The following is a 15,706-nucleotide window of genomic DNA, read 5'->3' as shown; positions in this document are numbered from 1 at the left end:
GAGCATATTAAAAAAGTGCTATTTCTCCATCTAGATTTTTTTTGGTGAAAGCTGCAGAGTTTTGGAGGCACTGGCTGTAGAGATGTCTGTCTTCTCTCCAATATAATGGGAGTAAATGGCACTCGGCTTATAGTGCTCAAAGCACATGACCTGGTTACTGAGGATAGTCCGAGTACCTTGTGAGTGGTTTCAGGTAGAAACTACTTTCTATCTGCAGTAGAATCTACCAGAAGAAGCAGTAGAGAAAAGGATACACTTGATCATCGCAATATTATGTTTAATGATATATGTATGTATACATGGTATTGATTCTCAAAAACACTGTTTTGTATTGTATTGTGATAACCTGATACGCACAGATTCATGGCAGTGGTTCATTTTGTGTTGGGTTTAAAACCCTGACTGCAAGATAGCAGCGTTGTCTTCTATCTTCAAAGTTCTGCTGGTGGTGTGTTCTGTATACTATGACGATTTTCTAAAATTTGAATATAACATAATGTAACGTAACGTAATATAATATGTTTTTTTCTTTAAAAAAAAAAAAATCAGAATTCTTTCTAATTGAATACTCGAAAGAGAAGCTCCCACAAGGTCTGTGGATTATTATTATTTAAAAAAATAAATCAAAAACTAGATGGATGAATAGCACTACAGGCCAGGGGAGAAATATGTATTTTTGATTTGGTTGTGATCTGTCCCTTCAAGAACAAATCTAGTCATACAGGTGGTTCTTACATGACACCTAATATTTTTACATTAAAAATGGATCAAATTAATATGTGTAATGGAGGGAGGAATGGAAAGTCTTGCCTGTTGTGACAGACATTTTGCTCTTTTCAGCTCTGCTCATTGTTTTGGTTTTTCGGCCTGCAGCCCCACCCTCATCAAACTCTCTTCCAGCAACAAACAGGTGTTTTCAGTCCCACAAGCTGCATTTAGCAGCTAAAGACCTACGTATTTCCCACAGGAATTGGTGGAGACAATAACAGAGCTAAAGGAAGAGTGAACATTGGACTTGTATTCATCAGGTGACCACACAACTCTAAATGAATGCTCCTTATCTGCTGGTGTAGAAATAGGCATCTGTTTACTTAGACGTTACAACAACTTTATAAGGTGACAATGTTCTGTTTACAGTTTGTTCCACTGCTACCAGCTGGCCAGAAAAATAAAATAATGTAGCTTTAACATCTAAATGAAATCAGGTTTACCTAAAAAAATGAATACATTTGTCAATTAAACCAAGAACTCAACATGGGCCATATCCATTATGCTATACATCTTAATAGTCCACAGCACCAGCGTACTGGCTTTCTTTCATCCATTCACAAAAGTAATTACTGTGATAAAAATACAGTATATAGAAAAATATATGGCTCACATATTCACATTGTTCACTAGCCTTTCATTTACATCAGTTGTCTTCCTTTTTGTTTTGTATAAAATCAGCTTAAATTGTCAGTTTATATGGACTATGTGGACAGTATTATTTTGTTTGATTAACAAATTTGATGAACGTTGGTTAGTGGTATACACTGGGGTGCTCTCAGTGGCACTGGCAGTAGGAGCAGCCTTAGGCCTTGGGCTATTTGTCACCCTATTTGACATCATTTGCAAAAAGAAAAATACTAATTGTTTATCTATTCCCCTCTCAGTTTCTGTCTGTCTGCCTCTCCTTTTCTCTCTGGCTGTTAGGGATGGGCAACTCTATCTGTAGTGTCTTTCTGACCAGATGTCAATTCTATAACTCAGGGCTGAAGACTCAGAGTCCCTCCTGTGCTTTTTTCCCCCCACTCTAACATGTCTTCACCTTGGTCAAATTAGCAGACATTTAATACAGTCACCCAGTTCTAAATAAAGTGTAAAATAAAAACAGAACTTTTTAATTCAAAACAGAATGTTCAGTTTGTGATAAAAAGGTCATATTGTGCATTTACGGTAACCACTTTTTAACGTAGAAATGAATCTAACCTTAATATTAATAACTTGTGTCTAGAAAAGATGTATGCAAGTTATTTTGAATTCCTCTTATAGGAGGAGACTACACTGTCAATAATGCCTTACACTGATGAAAATGAAAATAAGAACAGTAACTGCAGAGCCCTTATTGTGTGGGCTGACTATTTTGTTATGGCTTCATACCTGCATTTTGTCACATCCATGTTATGCTAATACATTTTCAAGGGTTCTGTGGAATATATTTAGTTACTGAAAAATCCTAATTTTTGGCATCTTGACATCTTATCTGACATTTGAAACAAAACTCAAGAACTATGAGAGTAGTAGTTAAGTGCTAGTGAACTAAGAACTAAACATGGTAGTATTTTATTAATTATAATATATAAATTATGCTAGTTGTAAGGAGCAAAGCACTGAATGACATCACATCATATGACATTGCCATATAACATTACTGACTGAACCAGGACTTGTCTGAGGTTGGGTGAAGAGAAAACAAGACAGTTAATATTAACATTAGCTTACATTTCAAGCTTGATTACATCTAGTGTTTTTTTTTTTACTTCCAGTTTTAGCGTTAAATATGTGTCCAAGACGTGCATTGATATTTCAATATTTATTTAGGTTTCTCCTATCATATTGTGGAACACTATCAAACAGTTACGATAGCTAAGATGTGGCTAAATGCCAATAGTGATGGTAGATAATAGGATTTCCAATATGTAATTTTGTCTTGAAATATAGCCCAATGTCAATTGTCTATCAGTTTCTGATCAATCTGGAAGCATCAAAATGATAACCATTTGACAGATTCTCTCTGTTTATACGACTTGTAACCTGTAACACAGCAGTTCAACATTTGAGCTTCCCACCCCTCACATCAGAGGAAAATGGCCACCATGTGAATTAGCAATATATCACATACGTACAGTACCAACTGTTATGACCAAAACTGAAATCAGTGAAGCAATCTGTCAACTATTAGAATGTGAACTACATCTATGAACTTATTTATGCCTTCCTGTTGGTTCTCAGTCTTTTATAGAATTACTCCTTGCAAGTCTGCTCATTTCCAAAACACAACATGACGCACTTGTATGTCTTTTGTAAAATATACTGAATTTTTGAAGCCAGTAGAAATACTTGTATTTTCTATTTAAATATGATGATGATAATTTTTGACTGAGATCCCTTGAATTTGTATCCCAAAAAATTGTGATCAAGGTATTTACCGACAGGACATTTTACCATTGAAAACAACCTTGCTGTCTCAAGGATAAACTATGAAATGGCAACACTGTTTCTAAATGACCTCAAGCATATCTGTACTGCACTTTCTTATTACTCATTAGCCAACATACAGTATACAACGTGCTGATAAAGATATCTGTGATAAGCTGAAATCAGGTGATGTATCAGCCTGGTGTAGACGTCTTAAGACAATGCATGATCATAGGTTTGGTTTCAGATGAACGTGGACACCTAGAAGTCATGAGTTCTTTAACCAGTGAAAAAATGTCAGTAAACATGTGGTTATGGGCACTGAAATTCAACACAAATTCCATTAACAAGTTTAATTTTCCCCTATTTTGCCCACACCTGTTGTCTAATGAGTGAGTGTCTGCTCAGAGCAGAAAAGATGCACAGAGAAATTCATTTGCTTTTATGTGCTGGTGATGTAGTGACTAGGCACTAGTCAGCCACAATACCCTGCTGAGATGTAGGTAGTCAAATCAGACAATAAGTTGAAGCATCTCATATGTCTCTTTGCAAGAGACATATGAGATGTGTGAGTGATGTTTGTATCACAGAAGATAGTAACAATTCCATTTCAATGCAATGGATTCAACTGATTGTGATAAATGCTGGTCTAACTGTGTACTGAACCTGACTTGGACATGGAGTTTTTCTAGTATTCCTGAATGTTCCACAAATATATGATATTTGTGAATGACACAGTTATATCTCAACAATACAACTAAGTATAGCAAGCTATGGTATAGTGTGACCACCTTGTTAACTCCAGGAAATGCAATGCTCATGGGACGAAGTTAGACTATTTAGACAGGTCTGTAATATAATAACAAATATACTTGTACACCCACAGGAAAAACAGCTAGTCAGGGAGAGGTAGAAACAGAGAGAAGGTGGAGAGAGGAAGAAGAGAGTAGGGTGAGAAGGGGAGATGGAAAGAGTGGGAGGCAGGTTGGGTCTCAGGATGAGTGTCTGGTCCCTAAGGCAGTGTGTGTGTGTGTGTGTGTGTGTGTGTGTGTGTGTGTGTGTGTGTGTGTGTGTGTGTGTGTGTGTGTGTGTGTGTGTGTGTGTGTGTTTCCATCAGCCTCCTCTCACAGCTCAATAATGATAAATAAGTCAACCTCCTCTCTCCTCCCCTCAACCCCTCTCGCTGCTCCTGTCACACACACACCCCTCCTGTTCATCTACCCCTCCACTACACTCCCAGTGGTAATGAAGCAACAGTAGGTACTAGCTGACAACTGTGCAGACCAGAGTTTCATCTATATTCATTCAGCTATAGTGGGCCACCACAGCAAGACCCCTTCTGCCTCCAAGAGACAAAACAACATCTATCTCCTTCTCTCCCTCTTCCTGTTCACTGTATCTATCAGTCTCACCACCAACCAAACCGTCCTAATTCAACAGCAATGGTCCACCATGTAAGAAAACTACAAAGAACAACACTATAAAACAATTTGATTCGTACACAATTTAATGCAAAAAAGTAAAGCACAACTTATATAGTATTCTTGGCAAAAATGTAAACAACACTTTTGCTTGCACTCTCATTTTCTTGAGATGAAGTAAAAAAGATCAGTGGCTTTTTCTGTGCACACAAAAGGTTTATTTTCGTCAAGCTATGTTCATGAATTTGTTAAGAATCCTTGTTACAGAGCACTTCTTCTTTGCCAAGATAATCCATCCACCTGACAGGTATAGCAAACAGGAATGCTGATTGTACAGCATGATAAGTGCACAGGTCTGTCTTGGACTGGTCACAATAAAAGGCCACTCTAAAATGTCCAGTTTGATCTTGAAAAAAGACATTAATTAGGCACCGAAACTATGGCTACTTCACAGAGGGATATAGATATATCTCTGATTGGCTAGTACTCATTGCCTTCTTTGGTTGGGTTGGTTAGGTTTAGGCATGAGGAGTGATTGCTTAGGGTAAGAAAGTGTAGCCAATCAGAGGCAGAGTAGGGCGAGGTATAACTTTGCCCTCCTGGGAAAAAAATGGCATCTGTAGCCAAGGCATACCTATGCAATTATCATGTTATATAAAGGGACAGTTCACCCTCAAATCAAAAAGTACATATTTTCCCCTGACCTGTAGTGCTATTTATCCATCTAGATTTTTCTGGTGTGAGTTTTTTGAGATAGCTTCTCAGATAGATTTGAGCCTTCTTTCCTGCATAATGGGACTCTAAATTGCACTTGGCTTGTGGTGCTCACATCACCACAAATACATATAAAAATTTCAAAACCAATGTTTTCTCCCTCAAATCATGACCTGGTTACTCAAGATAAGACACAGACCATGTTATGAGCAGTTTCATGTAGGAATTACTTTCCGTCTGCAGTAGAATCTATCAGAATTACTGTCTTTCAACTAGGAAGAACGGAGTTCCTACATGAAACTGCTCACAACAAGGTCTGTAGATTATTTTGAGTAACCGAGTCATGATTTTGTGTTTGGAAAAACACACTGGTTTTGAATTTTTCTAATGTATGTTTGGGTGTTTTAAGCCCCATAAACGGACAGCCATTTAGTCCTATTATATTGGAGAAAAGGCAGACATCTCTACAGGTGATATCTCCAAAACTTGGAAACTCTCACCATAACTATTTAGATGGGTAAACAGCAATACAGACCAAAGGAAAAAATCTGTATTTTTGAACCTTTAATCAGCATCTATATATGCCACATCTGTCAGATGGATGGATCATCTTGGCAAAGAAGTGCTCACTGCCGCAGATTTTAATAACTGTTGTGATGAAAATTTGTGAGAAATAACCTTTTGTGTGTATAGAAGAAGTCTTACATTCTTTACTTCAACTACATATCTCATGTAAAACATGTTTTCAATGAATGAAGGTGGAAACACTAAGCACTCATTTCTAAAGTAAACCAAAATAAGACCAGCTCAATCAAAGCAAAGTATGAGCATGATACCAACTTTGATACATTACCTGTATATTTCTTTACATTTTAAGACAGTAATTATGACTTACAGTGTAATTGGAAGTCATAATTATCTTTTTTGCATGGAAGTACAATTAAGTAGAAAATAAAAGATAGAGAGGAGAAAAAAGAAAGAAAGCAAAAAAGAAAGCGAGAAAGCCAGCGAAAAGAAAAAACTACCTATATTTCTGCTTGTGTTTCTGCTCCATCTACTGTATGTGTGTGTCTGGAGGGTCCTAATTGCTGCTGAGGTCAGGCTGCTGAGCAGTAAAGGGTTGTGTTTGATGCAGGTAAGAGTGTGTGTGCGTGCATGTGTGTGTGTGACTGCTCTGCATGCCCTTGACTTGCAGCTGGCAAACAACGCTTTAGGCCCCCACAGCTGCCTCATCATTACTGTTCACAGGGATCCCCTGCCACACACTCACACACACACACTCGCAGGCACACACAGTGAGAGAGACTTAGTCACAGCTACACAGGCACAGACACAAAAACAGACACATGCAGACATACACAGAGACACTCACCCCTTCCCGCAGGCTCCTCATTAAGCCAGTGTAGGCGGCAGCGGGAACGAACCACAGTCCCTCTGGGGAGCCTCTCTTCTCCTCCTGATAGAGAGACATAGAAAAGACAGGGAGAAATGGTGAGAGGAGGAGGGGGTACAGATGGGGGGGCAGTGGAGGAGTAGAATGGGAGTGAGAGAAAAGCAGAGAGACATCATGGAGGAGATGCAAGTAGAGAGGAGTGAGGAAAAGGGCAAGAAAGGGCCAAGTCAGGGAGGGGAGATGGGAGCAAGAGGAGCCATAACATCTTGATTACTTACCGTGTCTGTATGTGAATATGCTTTCAGAACTATTTAAATTCAGCTCATTTTTTCTTTAAAATATTGATTTTACATAGATATTTAATATGTGTGAGCACTGTACATGTTTTCTTCTATTTTGATCATGTGTGTACTCCATCGGATCTCATTTTAACATAAGACGTGGGCAAAAAGGAATAACAACTTTTACCATACTCAAGTTTTAATTCAAATTTCACTGTACTGCAAATAAGTATTTTTGTTATCAATAATAATTGATTTATTCTTAAAGTTACTACAAGTAGTTTTTAACTGTTTTTGAAACACTCTCAGTCTAAGTCTGCTGCCTCTATCCGACCTACTTAAGTTAATGAGGCCATCCACGAGAAGATCGAATACTGTTGTATAGTTTAGGGCTGAGCGATATGGCTTATAAGTAATATCTTGATATTTTTAGGTTATTCTGAATCATACAGTGTATACCTCAATATACACAGTTTTCTAAAATAAGATGCTGTTAGGGCTGGGCAATATGGGCAAAATCAAATATCACAATATTTTTTTTGACCAAAAGCCTTGATATTGCAATAACATTGTAGGACGATGATGATGATTCGTGCTTTCAAAAAAATATTAACATATAATACAGGATTTTTGATAAATAATCATTTGTAAGTAAGCTTTTCACACCTTACAAAAAGTTTATCAATTCCATCAATTTACTGTATTGCAGTCTTTAAAAGCAGGAAAAGACAACAATTATGCCATATCATTGTATAATGATATCCACATTCTAAGACAATGTCTAGTCTCATTTGATATTGATATAGTATTGATATATTGCCCAGCCCTAGTATAGCTGTTCTTAATGTCTGCCAGTTTAAGTTTAAGTTACAGTGAGTAGTTCATTAGCTAGTTAAGATGAGGCAGGAGGAGATTTTTATTTAGATAACTTTAGTTTTGATCTTATATTTGTTGTTGTTATGGTGAAAACACTACTGTTTTTGTCCACAGGACCCTCCAAGATAAACAAAATATGAAAGTTTCTTGTAGTAGCTTTAAATGATTTATCTGATCATGATGCATATGTGCGCTTCTCTTCCTGACTAAGCTCTCTATATATACTGTCATACTAGCACTGTCTTACATTCCACAAAATTCTGATTATTTCGACCAATATTTTTATCTTTTCATAAGACAACGCCCCATTCCATTGCTACTACGCTAGGCTCTAGGCTATATCTAACCTTGAGGATAAAGACTGCACTGGAGGCTATAGCTAATCGTTGTCATTGACTGGTGCTGCTGAAGAAGAGAGGAGCAAAGCAGATGATTCTACCTGGGGACACTTAAAGGGCCATTCCATATTATTCAAATAAAACATTTTCTCCTCCCATTAAACAGGAGGAGTTCACTGTGCTTAGGATTTTCATTAGAACTGTGACAATATTAGCTACCAACAAATTGCTCAACAAATGAGGCCTTAGAGAATTCAATTAGTTTGACCCTCAATGTTTTCTGTGGTCATGTGCTATCTGAGTAAATATTTTGTTGTCATTTGTAGTCATGTACTATTCCAGGAAACATTTTCTCCATACTCAATCCATACTTGTAGTTGTAATCATCATATGGGAATAGTCGAATAACTTTATTTTGACCTTGAAACTATCAGTCCAAAGTCCAATAAAAGTTCATGTTTCTGTGGTGTTAGTCAAGGGTGTAAGTGTTATCTAACCTGGAGAATAGAAAGCGCAACGCAGCTGATCACTGAAAACCCACCAGACAGACTACCCAGTCCTCCAGGGGACTCAGTACAAATCAAATAATTACTGGGCTTTTAGAGCTATCAATTCCTTGACTGGAGCTGCTGGAGAAACAAGTCAAAACCAAAATAAGAGATGGGTCAGAGACAGAAGCACACACAGCAATAAAAGTTGTGCTAATCACTGTCATCGACTGGATAACACAAACAGCTGGAGATTTATAAAATCCAATCCTCAGTCCAAAGCCAATAAGCAGGCTGCCTTACCACAAGAAGGTAATACTGACTCCAACAAAACCGTTAAGATATGAAAGCTATTCTAAGTGCTCTCTAACCTTAACTGATAGATAAAGAGACAGATTAAAGATAACATTTGTGCCAATCCTAAAGAAAAAAACAAAAACAAAACAGAAAATCTAGAAGGCACTAGAGTAAATCATTATCATCGAGAAAAAAAAAAAATCAGTAAAAGCAGCCATTCATAGCAGTACATAGCTGTGTATGGTTCTTACAGTTCTACCAGGGACATATTTTGGCAGAATATCAACAATATTGTCGGGGGCAAGTCCATGAAAATATTTATAAACAAGTAAATCATCTTTTACTATCTATTCTAAAAATATCAGCCAGCACAGGGACTGTACCACACAAGCAAAGTGAGCTATTCTGTGCTTTAGCTACAGCTGCATGTACAAGTCATAATTGTATTACAGACTTATGGACAGACCTGAGAGTAAATCATCACAGTTGTTAAGCCATCTTGTTATGAAAGTGCAGTTGTTTCTCAGCAATAAGTAGAGCAAGAAGAGGCCAGACCTTTTGGATTACATTTAAGTGAAGTAATGCTGTCTTGTCTCGACTCCTGAGGTAGAAAATATATTTAATAGTCCATAGCAGCTACCAGTACATTGAGGTAAATCCCTCAATACATCTGAGTCTTTACAGTATTATGCAATAACGCTTTATTCACTTAATTGTGGAGTTACTCAAATCAAGTATACTCTGTCCCCTTAAAACTTCAGTGACATTGAAAACAACTCCACCACTCTCACTGTGCTGGAGCATGTTATTCATGACCTGCAAAAAAAAAATTTAAAATAAAAATCTTTAATTTAGTTTTAGTGTTTTATTTTCTTACCATAACTCAGGGACAAACAATTACACTTTAAAGGTACTTTTCAAAAACTGACCCAACAACTGACCCTGATCTCTGACAGAGTTACAATTAATTTTAACGTTATTATTTGTTAAGACGATGGAAAAACCCTAGCTCTTCCGGAACTAAAAAGTCAGTGTATTAAGAGCGTCTACAGGACACTGATGAGATTTTCTGTAGCTTCAGGAGAATAATAAGTGTAATCAGGCAGGGTGATCGATTTTTGAAGGTTATCCATCAGTCGTGTAAACAAAAATCTTCCACTTAATCAACTCGCCTGGCTAGATTGAGGTTAACCAGAAATAAATTGGAATCACCTTTTCTAATGAAGTCAAACGAGGCCTCCTCCACTCTTTCTCTTGTAATTTTCAGGGCTGGGGGTCAATTCACTTTCAATTCAATTTAGTCAGCATGCAAATTTAAACTCCATTACCTAATGAAAGAGCACTCAGTTTCATTCAGTTCACTCAAGACTGGAATTTCTTACCTAAGTAATAAGAAAATGTACTTTGATCTTTCTTGCATCTGGCATCAGTGTTGTGTTCAATTCACTTGGACTCATGAACTCAAAAGAAAGCTGTCATTCCACATTAATTACTTAAGAGAAATTTTTCTCTGAAAGATTATTTTCACTATACACTTTTAAAGCTATCTTTTAGAGGCATGATAGCCTAGAAGTGTAATGTATATATTACATTAACAAACAAACCAGTGGTAAGTAAGTTTGCTTGCCTTCTATTGTTATCTCTGCCAGGCATGAGCAGTATCACTTACATGTGTGCATACCTGTGTCCATGACCAACAGACTTGGAGATAGTTTGAAGCTAGTCTCACAGACTACAAGCCTCATCAGCCCAGATGTTTGTGCACATTCATGGCTGTATGCTGAAGGACCTCTGTGATTCAGAATTTCTGAACAACCTTTTTTATGCCTCCACACCAGAAATGACCATGGCCGGCTGCTTTATGCTTTAAAAATCCCTGTTACTAATCAAATGTTGGTGATTACATCCAAATATTCTTTTGAGGTCCTCTGGCTGCAATCTGCACTCTACCGAATGCACTATTCTAGCTTGAAATTGTGATTCAGCAGCAAGGTGAGCAACAAGTGGGTTCTGTATTTAATGTGTTTCTCATAGGATGTAAAAATATGAATCAATCAATAAATGTAATGACTTTTTCTGATTTCATTAGCAGGTCTAGTCTGTAGTAGCAGGCCTCAGCTGTATCGAGAGTGCTTGTCTTAGATGTAATTAATGACCCTGATACTACTACTACTACTGACCCTGACAGGATGTCAATAACATCAAAATATTTGATTGAAATCAGTAGCCTCCAAACAGCAAAATGCCAAATTCAATGTCCTATAAAGTAAAAGTACTTGTAATAACAAGAAGTAAAACAGAAGGAACACTTTCTCAAAAATCTGGCACAACATGTGAGTCAGTAAATGATGGCTACTGAAGATTCTCTTGATATGAATAGCTGGACCCTCTTTGATTTTTTGTTGATGCCTTATACATTATATTACTTATTTTAAAAAGTATTTTAGAACATATATTGTAGTCATACTATATAAACAATGAAGATGTGATTTATCTAATTTTGTTTAAACTGGAAATGACTGCAAAATCATATGTCCATAGTGCTCCTATCTCTGCATTTCCTGGAATCTTTTGTTTGCCTTCCCAACTATAGTCAGGAGGATTTTCACATCAGCCAAGTGACAGAAATGTCAGAATTCTGCCCACACTCTGTTTTGCCCTGTCTAATAAGAGAAAAATGCCTGAAAATAACCTTTAAAAGGAAGAGAAAATGTAATATTCTTGTTGCTATGGAATTACTGCAATTAGTACCTTTTTTGTGTATGCAAGCAAGTGCAAATGCACACCCATTTCTCTCTTCTTTCATCACTTATTGTATAGTGCATGTTTGGAGTCATTAATATGTTTCATTTAATTTAGCTCAATAAACTACCATATCTCTGTCTCTTCATAACGGTCTCTTCATATTAGCTTCGATCATTCAGAGTCTACCTGAGAGGCGATGAGGTAGAGGAACTCCCCAAGTGGTGGCAGCAGGAACTGCTTTATTTTAGTATTCCTGAGGTTGTCCCTCAACAGGTCTGTTAGGGTTGACACAGCCTGGATAGAGAAGAGAGAGAGAGAGATACAGTTTCATCAACACTTCTTTATGGTTGCAGCAACAAATAATAAAAAAGAACATTAAACATGGTCCCTAAAACTAAAATGTATAAAATTTGGTTTTAATAATATTGAACTATTTCAGCATCAGTTATTATTTCATTAAGGTAGTATTCTCCTATATGTCATCTCAAAATATAACAGGACTTTGACAAATTGAGATAATTACAGTTTGCCTTTAACATTCAGATACCTCTGCATAACCTAAAGCTTGGTACTGAATGCTGACAGAGCAAAATGTATTTTGTTCTCAAGAACCCATAATTCTATTTCAGATAACCTTGCCATCTATACACTTAATGGTACTGAATTTGAAAATGTCCAATCTAATCAAAACTGAGTGTGGTTAGAGCAGACATCAGTCTCATTTACCAGCACAGTTTCTTATATCGGAAAAAAACAAGATTCAAGAAAATCATTGTAGCCATCATTTCTGTGTTTGACTGAGGAGATATCAACTTGCACTACCTAAAAGCAACTTGATGCAGTTTGTTATTGTGTGTTGCATTTCATCACAGTCATAAATGTTGTACTCTTCACTGCGTACATTATGAAAGAGTGGGCTCATCCCCACTAACAAGAAGACAACTTCAATCTATATTTTTCATTCAATAAGGTCTCATGAAAAAGCTGCCTTACCATCACCTCTCTTCTCAAATGTAAAACAACTGCCTACCAGACCATATCTCAGGTCTGTTTAATTCTCCCTCAGGTAAATACTGAACTTGCAGCCTTTTACTACTTTGCACCTTATAAATGGAATAAGTTAAAGAAGATTTTAAAACTTGAATGTCTCATCCCACTGGTTGATTTTTAACTTTTAACTTCAAATCTCTTTAGTGATGTCTGTGATTGCCTTTGATGCTGTATGTGCTTTCATACGTCTGACTACATTCTTTGTATGTAATGCACATTTTTCATCTGTTTGTCCTCTTGTTTAGTCTGGTTTTGTTTGTTTTTCTTTTAATGTGCTGTACTCTGATGTCTCTTGAAAAGGAGTTATTGATGTCAGTGAGACTCACAGATTAAATAAAGGTTACATACAGTAAATCCTTTGTAGTAAATGACTGCCTGAAATATATGACCCAGAGACATCAGCAGATGTTTGTTGATTCTCTGCCAGGCCTGTACTGCAGCTACCTGCACTTTTTGCTTGGTTCATGGCCTTTTCTATCTTCAGTTTGGTTGTAAGCAAGTGAAATGCATTTCAGTTAGACTGAGATCAGGTGGATGACCTGGCCAGTCAAGAACTCTCCACTCCACGAAAAAACTCATTGGTGGGTTTGCTTGTATGATTATAATCACTGACTATGTTTAAATGCACACTAAGTTTCCAGTATTACTCTGAATATGACAATATTCTAATTTTGACGCAGCTCAAGTAAGCAGCACCTTGGATATTCTGAATTAGGCTATAAATCTAAATACAGTGTTCTCCAATTAAGACATACAGGATATGCCAGTATTATTCACCTTTTAGGAGCAGTCTTTGGACATGTAAACAGCACATTCAGAATGTGGCTCAGTTGGGGTTTTTAATCTCAGTTTATGACACATGGCTTTTTGCCTGTTTACCGTCAGTTCTGTGTGTTGTAACTAATAACAGTTTGCAAGGCTGGTGTGGAGATGCCTGAAAACCCCACATTTCTGGTTGTAAGGAGAAACAGACCTACTTTTAAACATTATGAAAGACTTGGTTTTTGAAAATGCAGAAATATTGCAATGCAGACCTTTTCAAGAAGGTGATTAAACAAATAAGGGAAGGCTATGTTCGCACAGTCAAACTAGTCCACTAAATGACTGAAACAGCTCCAACTGCTGCACTTTTCCATAAACAGAGCATGCAAGGCTCCATGTACACAAGAATATTAGTGGGATATTTATTTACATTAACCATGTAACCATGAAAAAAAAACATTTTATTTTTGTTGAATGAGCCGCTTTGTCTGCAGTAGTGGATGGGGGTCCTCTTCTGCCATGCTACCATGTTGCACCGTCATGAAGCACAGAACAGACAAAACGAACACTTGTACTAGATATGGTGACTCGTATTCACCATAGTTTTTCCTAAACACTTGGAAGGGGAGGATGAGGTGAGGTCTTTGCAATCTGCAAGGCTGAACACTAGATGCCACTAAATGCTATTGGAATGAATCTGTACTGTATCCAACCAAAAGATAAGAGAAAATAAATATTGGTCAGGGAAAAAAACAGAAAACAATAAGGAGAGGATAGAGTGAGAAAAAGAGGATGAAAGGGAGAGAAAGAGAAATAGGGCAGAAAAGGTTGGGAAAGCGGGACAAACACAAAACAGGTAAGCCTTGCAGCAGCAACAGCAATCTCCCTGAAAACCACTCAAATGCACACACACACACACACACCAAAATATATGGTAAAGGACACACATATGCATGTACACACAAACACAACACATGTATTTACAGTCTATGTACAGACATAACTAGGTACATAAATTCATGCAATCATATGTACTTGTAAGAAATGCACACCACACTCACATGTGCAAACACACAACACACACACACACACAACACACACACACACACACACACACACACACACACAGTTAAGTATATGCAGAGACAGCCTTGCTGGCTGGCTGCTTCCTGGCATTAGCATTACTGCCAGCTTCCCCCCTCTGTGATCTGATGCAAGTTCTGCCTCGCTCCTCTGTCTCTCTCTCCCTTCTCCACTTTTTCTTTTTCCATCTCTCTCTTCCATCCCATCTTCCGGCTCACCTTCCTCTATTGTTTTTCTCCCTACTTCTGTCTTTTTTTCTGCTCTACTGAATTGCCCTCTACTTGTGTATCACATAATATTGCTCTCCCTCTCCCCTACATCTTTCTCTCGTACTCGCTTGTTTCCACTCGCTCACCTTCTGCCTCTCCGTCTCGGTGTAGGGTGAGAAGTGGTAACAGTCTGTTTGTCATGTTCTCTATCACCATATCTTCCCCTTTCCCAGAAGATTTATTCCCTCCTTTTATTTTTGCCCAAGAACCGTGGGTATATCCACACTGAGCTATCGATGAGCATAGTACGGTATCAGTTTGCCACTGGAATCCTGAGTAGGTCTGAACAATATTTTTGAGAAGAGGGCAGAAGCCAATATGTTTTAGTTGATCTCACCTAAACTTATTTATACACATAAACCATAAATGCATACCATGCTGTATCACTATAAACCCAGTGTGTGAATGGTACACATGTGCTGTTCTTGGTTTTCTGCCTCTTTCCCACATTATTACTCTGCGTTCTTCTCTCTCGCTCCCTTCCTGAGCTGAACCCACTAATAACATAAATGCCTGAGCGGGGAGTTGAGATTCTAGGGTGTGTTTGAAACTGGTCACGCAGCTGCTCTAAGGCAGAGGGAGCTAAAATGCACCACTGTGCAACGAGCCAGAGTGGAAAGGCAAATATAAACTCACTCACTCATACACACGCACGTACACACACACACACACACACACACACACACACACACACACACACACACACACACACACACACACACACACACAACGCATTATCATTATCTCAGCATCAACATTCCCTCAGATCAAATAATGCACATGAATGCACATGAGAAAACATAAACATA

The 15,706-nt window shown here is 37.7% G+C and overlaps 1 protein-coding gene across 1 annotated transcript in view; it reads right to left on the bottom strand.

Moving 5' to 3' along the window:
* ulk4 (unc-51 like kinase 4) overlaps positions 1 to 15,706 on the bottom strand; it is a 108,499-nt gene that overhangs the window by 77,195 nt on the left and 15,598 nt on the right. Inside the window, exons 18-19 of the mRNA XM_084726211.1 lie at positions 11,920 to 12,027; positions 6,688 to 6,771 (exon numbers count right to left, since the gene is read on the bottom strand). Of these exons, the coding sequence (XP_084582337.1) occupies positions 6,688 to 6,771; positions 11,920 to 12,027 (192 nt within the window). The remainder of the gene's footprint in view (positions 1 to 6,687; positions 6,772 to 11,919; positions 12,028 to 15,706) is intronic.

This window comes from Lutjanus erythropterus, chromosome 9 (genome assembly GCF_056507025.1).
Source record: "Lutjanus erythropterus isolate fLutEry1 chromosome 9, fLutEry1.hap2, whole genome shotgun sequence".
Taxonomy (NCBI): domain Eukaryota; kingdom Metazoa; phylum Chordata; class Actinopteri; order Lutjaniformes; family Lutjanidae; genus Lutjanus; species Lutjanus erythropterus.
Note: the sequence above shows the minus strand (reverse complement) of the source record. Positions and strands in the feature narration are given on the sequence as shown.